Source organism: Phytophthora ramorum (assembly GCF_020800215.1).
Source record: "Phytophthora ramorum isolate Pr-102 chromosome Unknown Phyram_PR-102_s0007, whole genome shotgun sequence".
Lineage (NCBI taxonomy): Eukaryota > Oomycota > Peronosporomycetes > Peronosporales > Peronosporaceae > Phytophthora > Phytophthora ramorum.
In genome coordinates, this window is record NW_027150653.1 from 303,782 (window position 1) to 325,494 (window position 21,713).

Genomic DNA, 21,713 nt, shown 5'->3' on the forward strand with positions numbered 1-21,713 from the left:
CTACGCAAAGCAACGCTAAAATGCATGTGGAAAAGAGGGGCAGATAAACAGATCTCAAGCCAGTGAGTGAAATCTGCCAGGAGTCAACGGAGACCAAGCTCTGGCGTCAGATCCAGCTGTGCCTTCGTCGATCGCTCACTGTCTTGAGGGAAAAAGAGGACAACCAACTTTTGACGTAGACTTAGTTCTCACCGCCCTTCTTGCCCGTCTTGGACTTGATAGTCTCCATGGCATCGGCCGCGGTGTGCTTGGCCATCTCCAGTCCCGTGGTGGACGCCGCGCGAGCCTGCAAAACACAACAAATCAATCAGCAATTCACGCATCAATCCAGGGCGTCATCACTGCGGAGCATCACCTTCTCCAAGGCACCAGAGGCGACGACAGACGTCCGCTCGTAGGCGCCGCTAGCGAGCGTGGACGACTTTTTGAAGGCGTCCGTCTCCTTGAGCTTGCCGTACTGTTCCTGGCTGGCCGTAGCGGCGCTGCTCAGCCCACCTGCAATGGTCTTGCCGGCGTTCGAGGACTTGGCCGCTTCCAGTGCTGCTCCCGACTTCTCCTTGAACATGGAAAAGGTCTGGCCGAGCACCCTGCAGCAGTGCAAAAGCTACGTTAGATCCACAACCACTAGTGCTACAGCACTCGGAAATTCAGAACATACTTGGAGGCCGTGTTGGCGCCGTTCTTGAGCTTGTCCACGGGCAGCACGTTGCTCACGGAGGAGCGGTCGCCGCTCTTGGCCGAGGCCGTGGACTTCTTCTCGTCGTCCGAGTCGTCGAGCGTCTGCGGCTGGTTCTCCTTGGCCACGGTCTCATCCTTCTCGCCGTTGAAGATGAGGTTGTCGAGGTCCTTGTCGTCCGACTGCTTCTGCTTGAGCGACACGTCGTCCATGGTGGTGGTTGTGCTGGGGATACAGGGGCTGGCTTTCTCTCGCAACGCTGAAGGGCGGAAGTGTGGAGGGGGAAAGGAGGAGACGGCGGTAAAGACTCGTATTCGCTGCGATTGGCAGAAATGGACGGCACGACAGCCAATTGGAATAGAGACAGGCAAATCAGTCGAAACTGAAGCCATCTCGACTGGACCCACCTGCTCGAGAAACTGAACGCGGAGACCAAACTGCGAGCGAGCGGCAAGCAATTATACAAGCCGATCCGAGCGAGGTGTGAGGCGCTATGAAGTGAGACTGCATAAGGACGGGGTCCTCACGTAGTGTCTGTCTGGATTATCCACGAACGTGCCTAGTCGAGCACGACGGCGCCGGAAGCAGTGGAGACTTTCGGCTGAGTCAGGACTGGGCTGGCGACGAACATGAAGCTGTCGAGTCCGAAGTCGATGAACGCAAGTCTGGAGTTGAACGTGCCAGCTCAAAAGTGGGATGGTAACGGCCACGATCAGGTTGCCGCGGCAAGTTGACTGCACCGGTATGCAGTGTGCAACCTCGGTCACCGAGTCGGAGGTGGAGTCCAATTGGCGTCAATACAGAGCTCATCTACTCATCGACTGAGTTAATCCAGTCGGACGTGGCATGTTGGTGACTGGTGTAGTACTTGTGCTGCCACCGGGAAAGCTCCCAACCATGAGATGTGGCCCACGACGCCGCGGCAGCCCTTGTCGGTCTCCCGTCACAACAAAGCAGATCCTGCCGAGATCCGCTCATTGTTTGCAGCGTCAGTCGGGCGCCAACGCCGCTGCCAGCAAGCCGGCGGTAATCCTGCAACATGGTGTGATTGAGAGCAGTTTTACGTGGATCTGCAACTACCGCAACCAGAGTCTAGCATTCGTCCTGGCCGATGCCGGCTACGACGTTTGGCTCGGCAATAGCCGAAGAAACACGTTCTCAAATGAGTCGTTGTACTACACCACCAACAATGTCGAGTTCTGGGACTTCGGCTGGGAAGGCATTGGTCTGTACGACCTGCCAGCCTCGATCAACTACGTTCTGGCGACATCGGGGCGCTCCAAACTCAGCTACATTGGACACTCCCAAGGAGTCACCCAGGCGCTGGTGGGCTTTGCAGCAAACTAGACGCTGGCACAAAGTGTTTCGTACTTCAGTGCACTCGCACCGGTTTGGAAACTCGAAGGCTGAGTTGTTTGTTGCTCTGGCGAACGCACATTTGGACCTGCTGTTCCAGGGGCTGGGCATTGTTGAGCTCCTCTCGCACAGCGACCTGCTCACGAAGTTCCTCGCCGGATACACGTGCACGACCATCGACGAGATCTGTGGGAGTGCCATCTCTTTGTTTTTCGGGACAACTACGAGTCTCAACGTCTCGCACGTTCCTGTCCTGATTTCACAGACATCCTGCAGGTACGTCTGTGAAAGATGTGGCCCACTACGCCCAGGGGTTTCGCGAAGACACCTTCTCTCGTTACGACTACGGCTGTAGCTGCATGCATACCTCTGGGTCTGTCGCTATGCTCAACGGCCATCTGCAAGAACAAGGCCAAGTACGGCACCTTCAAGCCAACAGCATACTCGCTCGGGGACATGGTGTACCCGCGCACAGCCCTCTATGTTGGGGCTGGGGACACGCTGACGGAGCCCGCCGACCTCGAGCGTCTCCGCTCGTCGCTGCCGTCCGGCACCGTCATGCATGACATGACTATCAATATCTACAGCCATCTGGACTTCATTTGGGCGTACAACGCCAACGAGTACGTGTACCAGGACCTCCTCGCGCAGATGGCCGAGTACGATACTAAACCCTGGTAAAATGTAGCCATATATCAAATTGAAGTTGTCTTTCTTCGCTCCCATTCGTCAAAACTACCGTCCTCTTTCTACCAATCCTGTCGCATCCAGAGTGATAGTCTTCCGTTCGATCCTCAAGCGCTCACTGGAGTATTGGCGCCGTCATGAGCAAGCGCACGGTGGTGGAGTGGTCGCCGCACGACGCGTCGCTGTTCGCCGTGGGCGCGGACAACCTGCGGCTGTTCGAGGTCACGACCTCCTCCGGCGACTACGGGCCCGAGCCCGCGGCACCCTCGACGCAGCGCAAGCGCGCCTTCCGCGTCGTGCGCATCAACGCCAAGGTCTCGCAGCTCAAATGTCTCCAGTGGTACCCGTTCGAGGCCAAGCCGCTGCTGATCGCCGCAGGAACAGGATCGGGCAAGGTGCTGCTGTGCGATTTCGAGGACCCGCGGGCGCGCGTCATGCGCGAGTTCCTGCCCAAGTACAGCCGCCCGTGTCACGCAGTGGCGTGGAATCCGTCCCTGCCCAATCAGCTTGCTGCGGGCTTTGAAAAGGTCCGCAGCGACTTTTGTACGCTTGTGTGGGACCTCAACACGTCGGGGGCGGTGGGTCCAGCGGGCAGCGGGATGACCAGCAGCGGCAGTAGCGGCAACATTGAAGGACTCGTGGACCAAGATGGGGGCATGGACAGGTCCAGGAAAGGAGGTAGCAATGGAGCCACTGCGAGTGTTGGTGTGGGAGCGGGGGGAAATGGGTTCTCGGCTGCAGACTCCAAGCCGGTTCATGAACTGGCCAACTCGGAAGCGACAATGGCGCTCTCGTGGGTGCCGCTGCAACCAACGTGCCTAGCAACAGGGACAGGGTTCAAGTGGCTGCGTGTGTACGATCTGCGTGCAAAGGGATCGTCGCCGATGAGCGTGGTGGCGCACAATAAGGCGGTGCTGGGTGTGGCGTTTGACCAGCATCGACCGCACATGCTTGCGACGTACAGTGACGCACCGCAGGAACCAGTGAAAGTATGGGATATTCGGCAGCTGGAGTCATCGTCGGGCCCACTGCTTTCGTTGTACCAGACCAGCAAAAGCCTCGCGCAGGTGTCGTGGTGCCCATCGAAGCCAGGTATCTTGGTGACTGCGTCCACTGAAGAGAAATGGGTCTCACTGTGGGATGTCTCGAAGCAGGAGAGCGGCTCAGCGACACTCAAGAAGCCGTTCCGTAGACGCTACACGTCGGAGCCGCTCACATCTTTCTCGTGGCAGCACGTGGACTCGCCTTCGCGAATGCAGCGCGCGACAAATTTGGGCAAGAGTAGCAACGCCCAGAAACACCAGCTGACGGCGGCAGCCTTCCCGAATCGACTCCTGACAGCATCAATCACTGGTGAGTTGGGGGACATTTCAGTTCATGACGCTATGCCGCTCTCGCTGTCGTCTCATGGAGCTGTGGCATTCGGCTGCGGGAGGTTATTATTCGGTGGTTCTGTAAGTGGGCCTGGAATGGGAACGTCTGCCGTAACTCGAATGGCTCTGGAAGAAGAAATCACCTCAGGTTCTCGCGTGGAAGAGGACATTTCAAATGAGATGTACAAGCTCGCCAAGCAAGGGTACTCCATCGGGCTATCTAAGAATTTGAAGCTGTTTAATGACTCTACCCCACGCGGCCGACAACTGCGCAATTTGTGGTTGTGGGTTGACCAAGTTGAGGCCCTTCGCCGAATCCGAGCTTCCCGAGTTGAGCAATCGCGCTCTACGAGTAATGGCCTCGGAAACAGCGCTGTAAATGCCGCAATGGCTGGTCCTTTGCGGGGCTGGCCGGTTGATCCGAATACACTCGTTATCGCTGGTGTAAAGAATTTATTGACGGCTTCTGGGGAACCTCCAGCGACTGCAATGACAAAGTCTGGCTCTTCTGGTTCATCTGCTACTGCCCAGGAGGACTCTAGAGAAGAGGAACCTGTACCTATTATATCTGTCATGAAGACTGATCAAGTCCTTGGTTGCCAGTACTTCGAAGGGCCTGGACGGCGATTGGGTTTGCTGGCCTGTAATTGGGACCCTGATAGTGGTCAAGGAGGCCCCCGTGGGTCGTCAGCAGGTGTTGGCGGGCCGGGCCTCGATAACGCTGCTGGAAGAAATATGCATCGGAGTAGTTCGAGTATCTGGAACCCGCAGAAGCAATACGATGATAACGCTCATTTCGCCAACCGTTCGTGGAATGAGAACGGACGACATGAGTTGCAGAACATCCTGAACCGGTGCGAGTTGGAAGGCAATTACGCAAGAGGGGCAGCTCTGGCAGTATTCCACGGTGACTTAAATGCAGCAGTGGCGCTGTTGCAGAAAGGAGCTACGTGGCTGACTCAAATGCAGCACTTAAACGTTGGTGTCTCGTCGCCGTACTCGCCAGATCTATTGCAGCTCATTGCAATGTCTGTCGCAGGCTACTCGGCTTCCATCGCAAGTGCAGGAGGGCTATCCCTCTGGTCCAATATGACTCAGCAGCTCTTGAAACGGAGTGAGATCATGTCACAAGCCAACCCACGGTACTTCCACGCGATGCTCTCCTTCTTGTGCGCTGCAAGCTTTACTTCGTCATCGAACTCGACGAATACGAACGCTATGAGGGCTAGCCAACAACCGCCGCGGCGTGCGAATAGCCGAAGACAATGGGGGAGTGTGGACGGGTTGGCTGCCTTCGGGGGAGCGCGGCCTGCGGGTGCTGGTGCTTACTCTGCCATTCTAAACGATATTACTCTACCACTGAGTGATAGACTCGGATTTGCTTGCCGCTTTCTTCAAGCTGATGAGTTGATCGCGTTTGTCGCTCAACACGAAGAGGAGAGCGAGCAGTTTGGACGTTTGGAGGGATTGATCGTGACCGGAATCAACACCGACGGCATCCGGCTGCTTCAGACGTACTTGGATATGACGGGCGACATCCAGACATTGGCCCTGCTGGCGGCACGTCTCCCGTCTTCGTATGTATCGAAAGCTCCACCGCTGGAGAAATGGATCCAGATTTACAAAGACCTACTCAATCAGTGGCAACTCTTTCATGAGCGAGCTCGATTCGACGTGGGTCGCTCACAGCTCGAAGATCTACTTAACGGGTTCGCCAGTTTTTCACGCGATTGTGATGCAAAAGATCTCCAAGCCGAACTTTCAGCGCCGTCGACGCTTTCTGTCCCGCCGCAATTGTTTGTGCGCTGCAACTTCTGCAATGCGTCGCTATCTCTGGCTAGTTTGCTTCGTCTTGGTGGTTCGCACTCCTCGTGGTTGAATCGTGCCAAGCCCAAACTTACGTGCTGCCCGACGTGCCGGAAACCTCTACCACAGTGTGCGTTGTGTTTGCTTCCCTTCGGATCGTTGAACCCTTACTTTGAATTGGCTCACCGCCGCTCAAGACAAACGTCGGATGCAGTGCATACATTGGTGAGCAGCGTGGCGGCTGATAATGGAGGCGTGCTGAAGGAGCCCAAGACGGGCAAAAACGAGTACGAGAACCTGGCTCAGCTGTCCAGCATTCCGTTCGTGGAGTGGTTTACCTGGTGCCAGTCATGCAAGCACGGCGGCCACGCCCACCACCTTGCAGACTGGTTTAAAGCGCACACTGTGTGCCCCGTCACGGACTGCAACTGCAGCTGCCAGCATTTAGACTTGCCGATCGTGGGCGACGACAATCAGAGCAAGATCGTTGAGCAGCAGCGAGCAAGTGCTGCGGCATTGGCCACCCAACGAGCCGCAGCAAAAGGGAAGAAGAAGCAGCAGCAGCAGCAGTACCAGCAACAAAAGCAACAAGAAACGAAGGCAGCGATGCGTAGCGGGAAGAAGCCAGTCATGGATAAGCAGCAGCAGCAGATCTCGTCGGGGTCGCAGAGCTCGCAACACAGTTTCTCGATGTCTTCAACCATAGGCACGGGCTCCACGTACCGCTCGTACTCGTCAGCTCAGCTGAGGCCAAGCGGCTCCAATGGTGGATATCCGCCCCCTTTCTCGCTATCAGGAAGCGCCTCCGTCGCAAACCTGTCAAGTACAGGAGGAGGTGGCAACAACGTTGGCAGCGGGGCGATGGGCGACGGAATTTCCCTTGGCAACAAACTGGACCAGTTAGAGAAAGACAAGAGCAGCTATCAGTACATGTGAGAGCTTCCAACGTCAACAGCAAGGTACGAGTTGGGTCGATAAATGAATTGGTTTTGAAATGTTGTAACAGGCTTTGATTCCTCCTCCCGGACTTCACAGCGGGACTGGGGACGAGTTGATTCCCAGCCGGGAGATTCGACGGCTGTAGTCGTCCATGATCTCCTGCTCGCTGGTTCCCAGGCGCTTGATAGCTTTATCGCGATGCAGTTGCTCGTCATTGAAGCCGAACATGAACTCGACTTTGGACGTCGGCTCCAGTTGCGAGACTCCAGTGTAGCGACGCAGCTCCTCGCTCCGAACGATGTCGACGTCGCAGATCCCCAACTTCTTCATGCCCTTCTCCTTCTTGAGAATGTCGGCGTTCACCCCAAGACGGTCCAGAGCGTGATGACTTACCTCGTCCACCGCGTACGTTATGCGTCGCTTGCTCGATTGAGTTGCCCCTGCACTTCCCAGCTTTGGCGGCACTGTCGTCGGAAGGGTCGGCTCAACGTTCGCCGTTCTCGCCCAGGACACCGACTCGATCTTCGGTGCACTGCTTTGTCGGATAGGGTGGGTGGGTGGCGGCACATCGTCTTCAGGTGGCGGCATGGCGTCTACCGTTGGAGGCGTCGTGTCCGCCGCGACTGGCGGCGTTTCCTCTCCCTCTTCGAGCTGCAGTTGGGGCGGCGGTGGTTCAACACGCGGCGATCTTCGTCTGTTTAGAGCGGTGCTTCCCCCTTCCTCGTCTTTGACAGAGTGTGGCAGGTGAATCGGCGAGGCGGCTAGACCTTCCCCGTCAGGCTCTGTCAGAGACGCTATGGTGCCTGGGGGTCTTCTCGACCAGGAGTGAGCTGTGGTGGCGACCTCCGCGCAGAATAGCAAATGCGTTGAAACGCGGAAGGATCCGTGCCGGAGCGTCGCGGTCGGTTTTCGTAGCAAGCGGCCTGAAACGCATGATATTCCGTCGACCACTGGAAAACTTCCAGTGCAAGTAGCTTGTTCACGCATCGAAGTTGAGGCACGGCGTGGTCGATGGGTGTTCCCAGTTAGAGACCTGCATTAACAGTATCGTGGTGGTGAGGTATCACTAGAATGCTGGAGACGTACCTCACTGGAAGCTGAAAATCCACAACCCGCAGCTCGAGGTCGTCGGTTGGTGTCGTCACAGAGAATTGCAGGTACTCGCCAATCGATGGCAGATACTTCACAGCCATGACGCACCACTCCGTGCAGTTCAGAGTAAGTCCCTTCGAGCTCAACATGATTGGTGTGAAGATCCCAGCAGCTGGACCGCTGGAGCTGCTACCAGTAGCGCGACTTCAACGTGTCCTGTTGTTTGACGGTAGCCTGGCAGGGAACTGCACACGAGAAAGCAAACGAAAATCTCCGCTCATGTGAATGAAGACTGTATGGACAACCCCCTCCCACAAAAACGATGATGGATCGACTTGCTGCCCGCTATGTAGCGATACCACACGCCGCTGAGTCTTCAATTTCTACTCGATTGCAGTTCCTCAAAGGCTTCGTGGCCTGGCAAGAAGCAGATGACGGCGGTCTTGCGGCTTTAGGTTCACAAGCGAGTGATAGCTCAAAACCCTTTTCGTATTTTCAAAGAAAACTACTTGATGCGGAACAAATGCGGTGTCGTTGATGAACACCTTGTAGCTCTACCACTACCTTCATCGCAATCGATCCCGAGCTTGAGAGATATTGTGCCTCCCTTGTCGCAGTACGCTACCGCAGAATAAAGCGCGTAGGAGGATCCCGTGTGACGGATTTCAGTCGGCTGCCTGCACAAATCTAACTACATGTAGCAATGAACTTCTCGTACCGTCTTCATCCCGAGTAAAACGCCTTGCCATCCGTTGATCCATGAACTTCGCACTTGCGGTCCACGGCCAACTTCCATTGGAGTGGTGAGTCAACTACTGAGAGTTTTTCGGCTGGCTGCTTCATTATCACTGCCAGTCTCCACTTCAAGCTGAGCCGGCCATTTTTCATGATTGTCCTTTGCCACACTTGCGTATAAACCCCAGCACAGCTGTCGTCATTGGTAAACTCCAAGATCGTAGTGAGCATATGCCGCTCTTTCCAGAGGCGTCAGTCTTTCGCTCACGCTTAGATCCGCCAAAGTTGCTTGCGCACCATAGATTTAATACGATTGTTGAGTTGTGTAAGGGTAACGAAACCATCGATCCTCAAAGCGCCTGCGACCACCTGCGCGCCTAGGATCCCGATAAACGTAAACGATAGATCCAACAGTTGGTCATCTTGACAGTGTTGAGCACAACCCGACCTGAGAACTAGGCGACCAAGAGCTGACTGAATTCATCCGCGGCCCTTGTAACCTCAGTAGAATTGGCTTTTGTGTTCTTGTGTTGCGGTTGAGCTGGTTCGGGCAGTAGAATTTATCCATTGTTCTAAGAGCGGCACACGCTTCTCAGCCTGATTAAGAACGCTCCAATTGAAATGCAACACGAACTCATTCACAACAACGGCTTCAGCGTCGTTGAACCAAAACGTAGTGGTTAGAGAGGGAATATTCGGGTACAAGTGCAAGTTCTCAATAACTCGACTCCAATCCACTCACCGTTCGCAAACAACGGGGCAATTTCTCCAGCCGCATCACCGCAATCCGAAAAGAACAAGTTGCCGCACAAATCAAGCGAAAGTAGCTTTGCTTAATGTCGACGTCGCTCACAGATTGTCCGCGCCGTTAGTCGCCCGAGCAAGTTTTGCGACAAGTCGAGAGCTTGGAGTCCTGTACAGCTCATCAATTTTCCTACATGAAAGAAAACATAAGTCAAGATTAGCTCTTCATCAACAGCTTCAAGAGCTGGTTGTTTGATAAATTAAGAGATTGCAGCGCACTGAATAAGAAGAGGTTCTTGCGAAGTGCTCGAAGCAGATGGATCTGTATAATTCGGCTCCACGAAACAAATACGGTAGTGTTCGCGTGCAATGGCCAACTCTTTTGAGGGAGTTCGGGATGGCATTGATTTCGCCTTGGCAGTAATTTCCGATGGTGGTTCTTTAGACATCTTCCGCTCGGAGCGAAATGGCTTTCCTCAAGACCTTCTGGGTCTAGAACGACGGAGCGACACCTTATCTGCATCAGCTTCGTATGTTACTTCACGCTTCACATTTACTTGATCACTATCGCTCGAATCACTGGCGCTGTCCGCAAAGCCGTCCCCATGCTCTCGAAGCTTATCTTCCCATTGCTCCAGTAACTTTTCCTTCTTCACGAGCGCTGCGGACAGCAAAAACGGAATCGATTAGACTCATTTACCGTGATAAAGACAACACTGTGTTTGCTTCTTCGTACTCCGAATTTCCACCAGCAAGTCTCTTTCCAGATTAGTGTCCACTGCATCCTCGTCGCTACTGATGTCGCTCCGAAACTTTGGCGGCGAGATTCGAGAACGCCTCGCCACTGGGAAGTCGACATCGGCAAACTCAGTGCAGCTCGCTTCGAGGCAGTGGACTGGCGTCGACTCATTCTCGTGAGCTGATTGCTAGACGCTCGCAACGATATCCTTGCGCGACTCTTGCGAGGCGTCTCCAGCTTGGCCCCATATTGACATTGACACAACGATACGACCACCAAGAAGAAGCACCATGCAAAAGAAAGTTAAAATGCAATGCTGCTGTATTTACATTGAAGCAGCCCCAGCCGGTCAAAATGCCGGCCCATAGATAGATACATAAGATAGATAGAGCGACCAGCAGCCGATCGGAGACTTCCACGCAGCCAACTGATCGCACGGCCACGTGGTGGAGCCCCGAGTCGACGCTGTCGAAAATCCAACCGTCAACATCGCGCGTGATGGGTGAAGACAGGCGTTTGACGCCTGGTGGAGATCAGGAGGTGGCGTCCGGGTCGTCCAGGCAGGCTTCCGAGCCGTAGATCGACGACACCAGCACACTCAGGCGACTGCGAAGACGGTCGTTGCGCTCGCGCAGGTCGTGGACAGCCTATAGAAGCGGCAATTACACAACAATACAGGTCAGAACGACAGTTCCCAGCAGTCTACTCCCCCTCAAGTCTGTGCTCACCTGTTGGCTTTTTTCGAGCACCAGTTTCTTGCGGAGACGCGCTCTCCGCGCGTGCAACCTGTTCCGCTCGCGTCGCACGCGCTCGCGCTCCTCCTTGGAGCACACGAGCATGTTGCTGGCCGTGGCCGAGTACGGTCTCTTGCCGTTGGCGTTGACCTCCGTCCCGAGACACGAGCACGCGCCTTCCTTGTCCAAGCCCGCGCAGTTCTTGTCGTGGTCGTGAGCGTCGTCGTGGCCGGCGTCCACGTCGCTGTCGTGCGTCGCGCCTTCGCAGAGCTGTCCGTCCTCGTCTCTGTCCTCCGTCGCGTCCACGCCGACCTGCTCCAGCTTGTGCACGCACGGGAGGTCCACGACGTTCCCGAGGCGCAGGAGACACACGGCCGTGGCGTGGAAGTCGTAGGCCTGTCGCAGCAGCTCGTACTCGTCCTGCAGCGCGTCGATGCGCTCCTTCAGGCTCTCGAGCAGCTCCCGCTTGCGGATCCTCGTGCGCTGTGCGTGGAGGCGGTTGCGTTCGCGACTGACGCGCAGCTTCTCCTCTTCTCCCGAGGGGGAGGACGACGAGTGCTCCGTCTCGTTTGCCGCGTCGGTCTGCGTGGGCGAGTCCAGCTGCAGCATGGGCAGCGTCGTCTTCTTGGCTAATAGCGCGTCTTTCTTGACGGGGGACGAGGACGGCGGGAAGCTGGCGCTCAGCACATTAGGCTGAACGCTCGTGGGCGTGCGCAGGTTGGCGGGCTCTTCGTCCGTCGGCGCCGGCTTCTTGCGCCGCATGTAGCTGGGTAGCGGCACGCCGAAGTACCTGGCCATGTCCTCCTCGTACTGCTCGCGCTGCTCCTCGCTCTCGTAGGGCAGCAGGGAGCCGCTGCTGGCGAACAGCGGCCCGATGGGCGGCAGCACGATGGGCATCCCGTACTCGAGCGACATGGGGCGTGGGCTGGGAATCGCTGACTGGCTGTGTGTCCGGACGGCGTCCTCTGGCTGGCGCTGACGTTCACTCCTCGTTCGATCGCGGCGGCGCCTCGGCTCTGCGCTCGGAGCTTTGAGTGGTTTGGAGGCAAATGGGAATTGCGGGCCCCGCTGACGTAGTCGCTGGAGCGACCGGTCTTTTTTTCGAAGCCAGTTAGTATGGACGTTTGTATGGTGTGGATATCCGCGAAGCTGATTGGCTGGTGCGCAGACACGCACGTGACGCACTTGGCTTGACTTGACGTTTGTATGCGATCTTGTGTAGGGGTTAGAAACGTCGCTTGAACTTCACGCATTCAAGCCAGTCGTCGCGAGACCGCCAAAATCTGTAGGACTCGGAAGTCGCCTTCGACATGGCAATGGCAGACTGCGGGAGTAAATCCTAGCGCTGTGAATGCCACCAAGCGCGGCCAGAGCTATCCTTAGCCGTTTATTTTCCGAGATCTTTGACGGCCAAGGGGGGGGGGGATATCAGCCGCGCCCCTTCGCGGGCGAATCAAGCGAGTCCCACAAGGGGATGGGCGACGGGTCGTACGTGGCGGCAACTTCAACGTACCGGTCCGCGATTGCTGCGGAGCTGTGGCGCCGGCACGAGGAGGCCGCGGCCCAGCAGCGCCAGGAGCATGCGCGCAGAGAGGCCCAGCGAGACCGGACGCGCAGCCTCGTGCGGCTCATGCAGCTGGACACCCGCGACGAGGCCAAAATCGCGCTGCATGCAGGTGCGTCCAAGTTGTTCTTCGCAAATCGAAGCCGGCGGTGCTAACGGCCACCTGGCTGGTTGATGCCATCTGCAGAGAACGCGGCGCACTACAACCAGCGCGCGGCGGTGCTGGAGCAGATCCGGACGCTGCAGACTCGCTACCAGAGCGAGAAGAAGAGGCTGCCGGGCATTCAGGACAAGTGAGTGCTAGTGGCGATGCTGGTGCTGGAACACTCTCGCTAGTCGAGCTGATTGATGCACGTCGCTTCTGCAGGAAGAAGCGTCATGAGAGGCTGCAGCGCGCGAAGGCGGCGCGAGACAAGGATGTGGCTGTGCTGCGGCAACACTTGGCACAATTGGATGCAACTGCGCCCGCTGTAGTGCGACCGGGGAGCTCCTCGTACGCGAACAGCATCAGTCGAGCGGCGACGTCTGATGGCGTTGTCTCACTCCCAGAGGTGGCGATGGCAAATGGGAGGAAGCTGAGCAAGCGGCCAACGGTCTCGGCGAAAGTGTACAAGCAGCTCATGGATCAGATCAGAGCGGTCAAGCAAGAGCGGCTCACGATGCTGGACCCGTATGAGGCCAACCTGAAGGTGCGTATGAGGGCTTTGACTCGCATTTTAATCGGACGAGGCTGAGTGGAGTAATCGCTGTTTGCTGACGTGGGCTCGCAGCTTGCTCGTCTTTGGGACCACCTTCACGATGGGGCTCGTTGTCTGGAAAACTATGAGGCTGCATGTCGGATGATGAAGGAGAAGGAACTTGCACGGATACCTCCAGAAGAGCTGGAGAAGGTCCTGGAGAACCAGCGACTCCGGGTATGTGATGGCTGTTCGACGGGCATTTGGAAACTGCTGTGCGTGGTTGAAATGTAAAGCTCTAAAACGTGCATGATGCGACTTGAAGCGGAGAACAGCGCTGCATTATCTGTTCTCTCGGGCATTACAGCGGAAACAGCGTGAAGAAGCTGCAGGTACGGCGAGGTGGATTCATTGCGCGAGAAAATACAAGTGTAGGCTCGAAAATCTCACAGAATGCTTTTGGCACTGGCCACGATTGCAGACTTGCTCTCAAAGTTCATAGCTCTCGCGCTTCCGGAAGACCGACTGAAGGATTTAGCTTACGTGGAGAGGTGAGTGTACTGGTACCCTGTCCTACCCGTGGCAAGTTCCAGTGCTCAATTGTCTTGGTTGGTTTTGATGCCATGCAAAGAATTTTGCGAGAGCAGGAATACATCGAAGACCCGACGCTCGCAAGCCCCGACGAAATCATGTTTGCCATTCGAAGCGCCAACAGTTTGGGGCAGTACGTGAACGTTCGCTCTATTCGTTTTTTTTGTATTACCGGTGACGGAGTCAAACGATGCATTTCTCAGCCTGACAGATCTGCGCTTCCAATTGCTGCAAGAACTGCTGGATGCGTCGCCGGCAGACCCATGTATGAGGCGTTTGAATCTCGTCTTCTTGTTTCCTATCACTATGCTTATCCATTGTGCAATCTGACGTGGCGCAGATCTCATCGAGTCGGTCGCAAACATTCACATCCGCAGGGGCGAGTTCGCCGCCGCAGAAGCACTAACTACTCGATTCGTGGCGCTGCCGTCGGTCAAGCGCATATCGCTATTCGCCACGCTTTCGGAACTGCGGTGCGGCATTTAACAGCGAACCAGCGAATTCAACATTAGCTCACGTTGAAGTGGCGAGGCAGATGGTCGTGTTCTTAGCTAACGTTAACGTCACATCCCCGCTTGTGTTCTTCGCTGCATGTGCATTATTAATAATACACGTATAGCACTACTATTATATATTACCAGTAGTAGGCTTTATATGGATACTCGAGCTCATTATAGGTCCAATTGGCATATTCAATGCTTTCAAGTTGCTGTCGATGAAAGGAAGCTTTTCACCAAAGTTGGTGTTTTTTCGTGGCCTCTTTTCTCGACTTGGTGAGGCCCGCTACTTGAGGTGATTGTCTCTACTGTTGCCATGAGCTTCCAGTCACCAGAGTTGCCTTTGGTTGCTTTTCGCAATGTTTCTAACATGTAAACTTCGTTTCTAAACATTTAAAATAAAGTGCGCCAATCAGTTCAAGCGCATCCCGCCAAAAAAACATCACTCCGCATCCCGTTCCTCATCCCCATGGCGCTTGAGAAGGATCTCGTGCGCGCGCTGCGGCCGCTGTCGCTGGGCGCCGTGCCCACGAGCGCCATCTCGTCGCTCTTCGACACGGGCGGCACCGCGGCGCTGCGCGAGGAGTGGGTCGATGGCGTCTCGCGCCACCAGCTGCGCGCGCTGGAGCGCGTGTTCTCCAAGTTCCTGCGACGACAGCAAAACGCGTCGACGGACGAGCAGGTGGCGCGTCTCTGGGGCTTCTTCGCGTCTCAGGAGGCCATCAAAGCTGTCGTGGAGGATGCGGAGAACGCGGATGCCGTGTACCGCTCGCTCTTGACACTGCTGCAGGCCGTACTTAACGTGCGCGACGTGTACGCGGTCATGGGCGACACGGAGAAGCGTCGCGCGCTACTGAAGGCGCTGGTGGCGGCCAAAGTGTATTTAGTATGGCTGCAGCTGCCCGGAGGCTCCGCGTACGGCCTCTTCATGTCCTACGTGTATCGACAGGTGCTGGATGCGCTCAAGAAGTGGGTCGTGCTCATAGCGACCAAGGACCAGAGCAACGGGACTGCTGCCTCACAGAAGAGAGCAGGACGACGAGGGAGACGTCCAGCGACAAAGGAGCCGAACAGTGACGAGGAGAGCGACGACAATAGTCATGCAGTGAATCAGATGCTCACGACCTATGGACTCGAGCTGCTGGAGATGCTCGTGGCGTTTCTAGGGAATTTCTCGCTGGCGGCGAGTAAGGAGTCGATCGTACCAACTATTGAGACGGCGATTGCGTTGCAAACGGCGCTGCCGCCGGAGAATGAAGGCACGGCGTCGGCTATGACCGGCAAGACGGTGCAGATGCTGGAGGCTCTGGTGAGTGGAACGCACGGAGAGCCGTTGCAGATTGGGCGTGTGATCCTGCATTGTTATATCCCAGGCGTGACGTTCCAGGAGAGTGTGGCGAAGGAAAATCGCGCTGCATTGCGCTTTCACAAACTTGCGATTGATGTCATCACTCGGACCCAGCAGAGTACAGCGAAAGCCTGCGAAGAGGATGACGCTGAAGGAAATGCTCGCCGGGAAAACTCGTTGATGCTGCTGGGTCTGATACAGAATATTTGTCTTCAGGCCCCAGGTCTTGCGGATGAGCGTCAACGTGTGCTCTCGTACGTCTTCTCGACTGCCTTGGCAGGACGGAGGGATAGCGAGCTGGAGGAGCGTGAGAGACCGAACGAGTTCAGAGATGAAGAGTGCGTGAGGCTCGCGCGCTTCCTGATTAGCTATTCGCGCAACTCCAAACTGAAATACCGTCAGTTTGCTGTGGAACTCATCAGCCGCTTGGTTGTAGAAGCCAGATTCTGGAAGGTAAAGGAAGACGAACTTCCTGAAGACTTGATCGCATACTCAGGCGTAGGCCCCTTGCTTGAGGTGCTAATTGATCGTGCCCGCGATAAAATGTCCCAAGTTCGCACGAAGGCAATTGGTGGCATCTCAACCGTGCTAACGCTCGGCTTATCCAACTTAGTTAGCGGTGATGATGAGGACGGTGACAAGCAAATGACCGACGATAACAGGTCAGAAGCCATTGCGACCTCACTGCAAAATTTACTGTACGAGTCATCGATTGATGCCGAAGGCAACACGACCCTCGAAGAAACCCCGCTGATGCAGCGGCTTATTGATCTGTTTCGTGAGCGTTTGGTGGATGAGAAGACGTTCGTGCGCAGGGCCGCTGTGCAAGCTCTGGAAGCTCTACTGACAGCACACTCGGGTGATACAGTCCTTGCTTCCTCGAGAAAAGATTTGTTTGACATCCATGCTCGTTGCACCGATACCTCAGTTGTTGTCCGCGTGCAATCTATCAAGTCACTGTCGGCAATCCTGCTCAAGTTTCCAGGCGATGAAGAGGCCCAGAAGCTGTGGAATCTCGGTGTGCTCCCGCTATGTGTTGATCCCGAGACGAGTGTGCAGTCTTGCGCCCTTGATGCGGCGGGGCGAGTTGTGTTTGACCGAGTTCTAACATGGTACGACTCGCGTCGGAATAAAACCCAGCGGGAGGCTCTCGAATGTGTTTGGATGCAGGTGTCTCACCTCGATGGCGTCATGGCTCGTTGCTTACAGAAAGCTATGCGCATGCTGATCAAGAGTGAAAAGATCGCTGTCGACAATTTTGTCAAGGCATGTATATTCGCCATCAAGGAAAGTGTGAGCCCGTACAGCTCTGGAGTAGAGGTGCAAGAAGAAACGGAAGATGAGGCTACCCGTCGACTTTTGACGCGCTACTGGGGTTTCAGTTGGGTAGTGTTGGAGGAGCTAGCGCACTCGGGCAAATTGATTGAGGCTGTGAAGGGGAAACAGCAGAATCTCGGCATCGTCGTCGAGTGCTGGAACAAACTGCAAGACCAGGCACTGCCGATAGAATTCAACGATGGTTCCAAGCGTATTCTGCGCGTGATTGCCGCGATTTCGACAGTTATTGATGCGCAGGACGCCAAGTCGATCGCGGACAGCATTTTGGCGTCGTTGCACTCGTTCGCCATCCCACTGAATGTTATTGCCGATGGCATTCTCGCCTTGAACAGTATTTGCAAGGCCAAGGCTCCTTCGCCGGAAAAAGGTCGCGACATCAGCTTCGCATGGGGAAATAAACTTCTGGAGCTGTGCGAGGCAAACCTTCGCAAGTGCTTCGAGAGTAGCCCGGATAGTGTGGAGGAGGAGACAGCACTTCTGCAAAAGCAGCTTATCTCCATTGGAGAAGTGGCTTTACTCGAGTTCGACAAGGATGCCGATAAAAGCGGCGAGGCTGCTCTCCTTCCGGTGAGTTCGAGCCTCAAGTCCCTTGTACAGCTCTTTTTGCCCCCGAAGTTCGTCCCTAATAGCAATGTCATCAACCACTCCGATGAAGACGAGACGGCGGCTTCCGTCGTGTCGGGGCCCGTGCCGCTACCGACCCCTGTTCGTGTATGCGCTTTCGTGACCCTCGGTAAGTTGTGTCTGCGCGACCAGGAATTGGCGAAGAAGTGCGTGACCATGTTCATTCGGGAACTACGCACCTGCGACGAGCAGGACATCCGATCGAACATCCTGTTGATTCTGGGCGATTTGTGCATTCGCTACACGTCTCTGGTAGATGCATACGTCCCTACGATCGCCTTATCGCTGTTGGACGAAAGCCGCTTACTTCGTCGCAGTGCGCTGTTGCTGTTCTCGCAGTTGATCCTGCAGGACTACATCAAGTGGCGAGAGTCCCTGCTGCGCTTCTTCCTTCGCGCGGCAGTTGACGAAGACGAAGAACTGGCAAATCTAGCTCGCCACGTGCTTTGCGGGCCGTTGCTGCAGAAATCGCCGCACATCTTCACAAACAAGTTCATCGAGATCATCTTTGTCTTCAATGGCGTTAATGGTGACAAGCTCAGATTCTCGGAGCCGTTCGAAGAGGAAGGCACACGTGAGCTCGCACTTCTGGGCAACGCCCTCTACCCGAGACGAGCAAAGCTGTACAACTTCCTATTGGAGCACATGACGGACGAACAGAAGTTGCAGATATCCATGAAACTCTGCAATGAAGTGCTGGAAGAAGTCATGGATGGCACACTCCCGCTGTGCGAGAACCCGTCACAGATCACTGATCAGTGCACGGAGGCAGTTCTCAAGGACACTTTCGCAATCTTGTGTTCTCCCGAGATCAAACTCACAACTTCGAAGGAGGACGAAGATGAGGAGGCTGACAATGAAGACGTGGCAGCTGGGGCAAACGCCAACGTCGCGTCACAGATAGCTGCAGCCAAGGGCAAACTGCTTTCCAAGATGTCCAAGAAGAACTTCCTCGAGAATGTCGTGCCTGTACTTATCGGTCTCAAGCACACGCTCGAGGCGAAACACAGCCCATTGACTCGCTACTTGCTGCACTACATTCGCGAGCTGTTCAAGATGTACCGACAGGAGGTGAAGGACATCTTCATGAACACGGACCCGCAGATGGCCATGGAAGTGGAGTATGATCTGCGGCAGTTAGACCTACAGCAACAGCAGCAGAAGCAGGCATCGCGCCGTATGTCCTACGCCCCGAGTGATGCTCAAACAGCGCCAATGTCCCCTTCAGCCAACGCCGCAGTTCGTGAGCCTCCGACACCGCAGGAGCAGCTGTTGGAGGCAAGTCACACTCCGGTGCGCCTACGCGGCGACGAAAAGAGTCGCCGACGACAAAGTTTGCCAGCGACACCAACCCCCACTCACAGCAACGTGAAGCCACGCGAAGTGTCTAGCGAGGAATCCCGTCGACAAGCGTCTGAGAACTCGACGCTGATTTTCTCGCCCAGCCAGGGCCACCCGGCCAACGAGAACTGGCAGGTGACTGCCAAGTCGCCTTCGGTTGACAAGCCTCAAGGTCGCGGTAAGCAGGGCTTCACGCAGGAAGACCTCGAAGGCCGTATGAAGAAGAATCTAGCTGCCGCCTTCGACTCGGCTGGGGATTCAGACGATTCAGAGATTGCGCCGCCGACAGTCAACACATCTCGACGCAGGGCGAATATGAAGGCAAAAGCCAAGGCAACGAAGAGCTCCAAGGCTGTTGTCGCAGAAGAGCAAGAGACTGAGGGCGAAGCGGAGAACGACGAGGAAGTGGTGCCGCTCCCTCTCAAGAAAAAGAAGACCAAGTCTACAAAAAAGTCCGACGCCAGCGCTGCAAGTTCTCGTCCGAAGCGTAAACGCAATAAGTAAGTAGTTGCGCCGTTAATCCTCATAGCCGTACTTGTATGCCACCTGCACATTGCAACAAGTGAGCTGCCTTGTCGTTTAAACAAGGCTCATGAGGTCTAGCACCCACTTATCTAATGACGCCGTTGTTCACCGGAGCCGTGCAGGGACCCGCCGACGTGCCGAACTCGTGCTCCTTCCACTTGGCCACGCCGTTGTCGTCCGTCTTCATGTCGTCGCCCAGCACCGTGAGCACCTTCTTCTTCTCCACCTGCGCGGGGGAGAAAGGCTCGCCCGAGAGGCCCTCGAACGTGATGCGTTCGCCGATCTTGGCGCCCTCGGGGGGCGTGACAAAGGCCACCTTCTCCTTGCCATCCTCCAGGGGCACAGCAGCGCACATGACCATGCCGTGGCTGCGGAAGCCCACGAGGTTGCGCGGCTTGAGGTTGCACAGCACGAGCACGCGGCGGTCCTGCATCTCCTCGAGCGAGTAGTGGTACACGAGGCCACTGGCGATCTGGCGCGGCGCGTCCTCGCCCACGTCGATCTCCTCGCAGTAGAGCTTGTCGGCCGTCTCGTGCTTCCAGACCTTGACGATTTGGCCCACGCGGATGTCCAGCTTGGTGATCTCGGGCTGGTTGGGGTCGGCGGCGGGCGCCTTGGCGGGCTTAGGGGCCTTGGGTTTCTTAGTCTTGGGCTTCTGCTCCTTCTTCTCGGTCTTCTGGGTCTTTTGCTCGCCCACGGGGGCGTTGGCCTCGATGCCCAGGTCCGTCTCGACGGCGCTGATGAGGCTCTGGATCTGCTCGGCGGCGCTGCTCATGGCGATGGCTGGAGAGTTTCTGAAGTGAGCTCCTGGCTGATGGACGAGGTCAAGTGTACCATGAATATGGTACGGGTGGAAAATGCTTCGTGTCACGTTAACGATTAAAAGGACGTTGCTGCAGTGTTGCTAGACTCACTGGATGAGCACCATCCAGCTGATGAAGAGGTAGAAGAGCAGCACTGGGTACACGGTGAGCGCCTTGCGCTTGGGCGGCACCAACTTGGACATGAACACGACCGACGCTGCAGAATTGCAATAGCAACGGCAGAACATACGTTGAGGAGTTAGTACGAGATTACAAAGCATACCTAGAGGTACAAGGACGCACCTCGCGTGGACCAGAGGAAGCCTACGGTGACAATCACCATACGCAGCAAGATGTGCGAGACCACAACCTTGGCTAGCATGCACACTAGCGTGGCAATATTCAGCGGGAACACGCAGTATCCCAACACGCACACACTCTGGAAGAAAGATCTGCTCACCACCAACCACATGCATCCCAATCAGCATCAATTACAGCAAAGATCTCAGCTCAAAAATCCCACAGACGTACATGGAGCTGCCCAGAAGCTGCGCGTTCACCGTGACAATGGCAGCGCCGACCCAAATCACCACGAAAACGCCCGTGAACACCATCGCCGACTGCGCCGCAGGAGCCGTCACGCTCAGCATACTACATCACCCACCCAAATCTTTTCCGTCAGAGCTCCAAATCACCAACTTTCACTAAACCCCATTGCCACGTACATAGAGAGCGTCAAACACAGCAGCAATGGGCCCCACAGGTCCCCTGCACACACAAAACGGCGTTCTAAAGTCAATATTCCACCGCTCAGATCGAATGCCACGTCTCGTACAGTCCCGAAGCGCCTTGAGCGTCTCCTCCGACGTGTTGCTGGGCATGAGCACCACGCGCAGCTTGGCACCGACCAGCCGCAGGTCGCGGAGCTGGGGTCCACAGAGAATAACACGTTAGAGCGAGTTTGAGAGGGCCCAGTGGCACACAAGCGGCGGACGCGTACGATGGTTGTGGACACGGGCTCGTCCAGCGTGTTCTCCTCGGCCGACGGGAGGCTGATGCTGCCGGAGACGAGCTCCACGCCGGCGTCGCTCTCCGTCTTGTCGTCCGCCATGTTCGCTCTGAAATGTGGCGCTTGGATTCCTCTTGCACGAATATTTCGATTGGGAAAATCACAGTGGGCTGACCCAACTTGCTGACTAAGTTCTAGCTTTTGGCTGCATGTGCTCTGCGTTCATGCGCATGCCTGCTGGTGCCACAGCAACGGATGCGCGTGGGGCGGGATGATAAGTTGCTGGAGCAATGTGCGAGTTGAATCGACCACGTTTACTCCGGTCTCACCGACCAACATGTATTTTCCTGCGGCGACATGACGACTTCCTGTGTCGGTTGTCTTGAACCGCGATGGTGCTTCGCTTGAACCACAAAATGCAAACATACTCCTGAATCAAAAAGGCTGGTATCATAGTCACATCCGAGACAAACCTTGCCAAGCGTCCAACGGCATCCTAGTTCTAAGCCAGTGAG

General features: G+C 55.9%; 11 protein-coding genes across 11 annotated transcripts; 5 read left to right on the forward strand and 6 right to left on the reverse strand.

The window, feature by feature from the left end:
* Positions 1–181: 181 nt before the first annotated feature.
* On the reverse strand, positions 182–888 carry KRP23_8113 (uncharacterized protein; the record flags this gene model as incomplete). The annotated part of the gene is made up of 3 exons (XM_067893514.1): positions 182–286; positions 356–587; positions 659–888. The coding sequence occupies 3 exons, from the start codon at positions 886–888 to the stop codon at positions 182–184; spliced, it is 567 nt and encodes a 188-aa protein (XP_067743036.1).
* A 685-nt stretch (positions 889–1,573) lies between these two features.
* KRP23_8114 (Gastric triacylglycerol lipase) lies at positions 1,574–2,023 on the forward strand (the record flags this gene model as incomplete). Its single annotated transcript, XM_067893515.1, has 1 exon — positions 1,574–2,023. One exon carries the CDS (start codon positions 1,574–1,576, stop codon positions 2,021–2,023), a length of 450 nt encoding a protein of 149 aa, XP_067743037.1.
* A 300-nt stretch (positions 2,024–2,323) lies between these two features.
* KRP23_8115 (Lipase 3) lies at positions 2,324–2,713 on the forward strand (the record flags this gene model as incomplete). Its single annotated transcript, XM_067893516.1, has 1 exon — positions 2,324–2,713. The coding sequence occupies one exon, from the start codon at positions 2,324–2,326 to the stop codon at positions 2,711–2,713; it is 390 nt and encodes a 129-aa protein (XP_067743038.1).
* Positions 2,714–2,856: 143 nt separating this feature from the next.
* Positions 2,857–6,834, forward strand: KRP23_8116 (GATOR complex protein MIOS; the record flags this gene model as incomplete). The annotated part of the gene is made up of 1 exon (XM_067893517.1): positions 2,857–6,834. The coding sequence occupies one exon, from the start codon at positions 2,857–2,859 to the stop codon at positions 6,832–6,834; it is 3,978 nt and encodes a 1,325-aa protein (XP_067743039.1).
* Positions 6,835–6,927: 93 nt separating this feature from the next.
* On the reverse strand, positions 6,928–7,425 carry KRP23_8117 (uncharacterized protein; the record flags this gene model as incomplete). The annotated part of the gene is made up of 1 exon (XM_067893521.1): positions 6,928–7,425. One exon carries the CDS (start codon positions 7,423–7,425, stop codon positions 6,928–6,930), a length of 498 nt encoding a protein of 165 aa, XP_067743040.1.
* A 2,459-nt stretch (positions 7,426–9,884) lies between these two features.
* Positions 9,885–10,318, reverse strand: KRP23_8118 (uncharacterized protein; the record flags this gene model as incomplete). Its single annotated transcript, XM_067893522.1, has 3 exons — positions 9,885–10,069; positions 10,145–10,252; positions 10,315–10,318. 3 exons carry the CDS (start codon positions 10,316–10,318, stop codon positions 9,885–9,887), a joined length of 297 nt encoding a protein of 98 aa, XP_067743041.1.
* A 362-nt stretch (positions 10,319–10,680) lies between these two features.
* KRP23_8119 (bZIP transcription factor 14) lies at positions 10,681–11,796 on the reverse strand (the record flags this gene model as incomplete). The annotated part of the gene is made up of 2 exons (XM_067893523.1): positions 10,681–10,794; positions 10,876–11,796. The coding sequence occupies 2 exons, from the start codon at positions 11,794–11,796 to the stop codon at positions 10,681–10,683; spliced, it is 1,035 nt and encodes a 344-aa protein (XP_067743042.1).
* A 559-nt stretch (positions 11,797–12,355) lies between these two features.
* KRP23_8120 (uncharacterized protein) lies at positions 12,356–14,199 on the forward strand (the record flags this gene model as incomplete). The annotated part of the gene is made up of 9 exons (XM_067893524.1): positions 12,356–12,557; positions 12,633–12,738; positions 12,813–13,134; positions 13,216–13,359; positions 13,448–13,514; positions 13,604–13,673; positions 13,754–13,846; positions 13,917–13,978; positions 14,054–14,199. 9 exons carry the CDS (start codon positions 12,356–12,358, stop codon positions 14,197–14,199), a joined length of 1,212 nt encoding a protein of 403 aa, XP_067743043.1.
* Positions 14,200–14,679: 480 nt separating this feature from the next.
* On the forward strand, positions 14,680–19,365 carry KRP23_8121 (Condensin-2 complex subunit D3; the record flags this gene model as incomplete). Its single annotated transcript, XM_067893525.1, has 1 exon — positions 14,680–19,365. The coding sequence occupies one exon, from the start codon at positions 14,680–14,682 to the stop codon at positions 19,363–19,365; it is 4,686 nt and encodes a 1,561-aa protein (XP_067743044.1).
* Positions 19,366–19,471: 106 nt separating this feature from the next.
* On the reverse strand, positions 19,472–20,161 carry KRP23_8122 (Methionine--tRNA ligase, cytoplasmic; the record flags this gene model as incomplete). The annotated part of the gene is made up of 1 exon (XM_067893526.1): positions 19,472–20,161. One exon carries the CDS (start codon positions 20,159–20,161, stop codon positions 19,472–19,474), a length of 690 nt encoding a protein of 229 aa, XP_067743045.1.
* A 135-nt stretch (positions 20,162–20,296) lies between these two features.
* On the reverse strand, positions 20,297–21,300 carry KRP23_8123 (Protein YIPF6; the record flags this gene model as incomplete). The annotated part of the gene is made up of 6 exons (XM_067893527.1): positions 20,297–20,406; positions 20,493–20,641; positions 20,721–20,840; positions 20,915–20,957; positions 21,025–21,115; positions 21,190–21,300. 6 exons carry the CDS (start codon positions 21,298–21,300, stop codon positions 20,297–20,299), a joined length of 624 nt encoding a protein of 207 aa, XP_067743046.1.
* Positions 21,301–21,713: the final 413 nt, after the last annotated feature.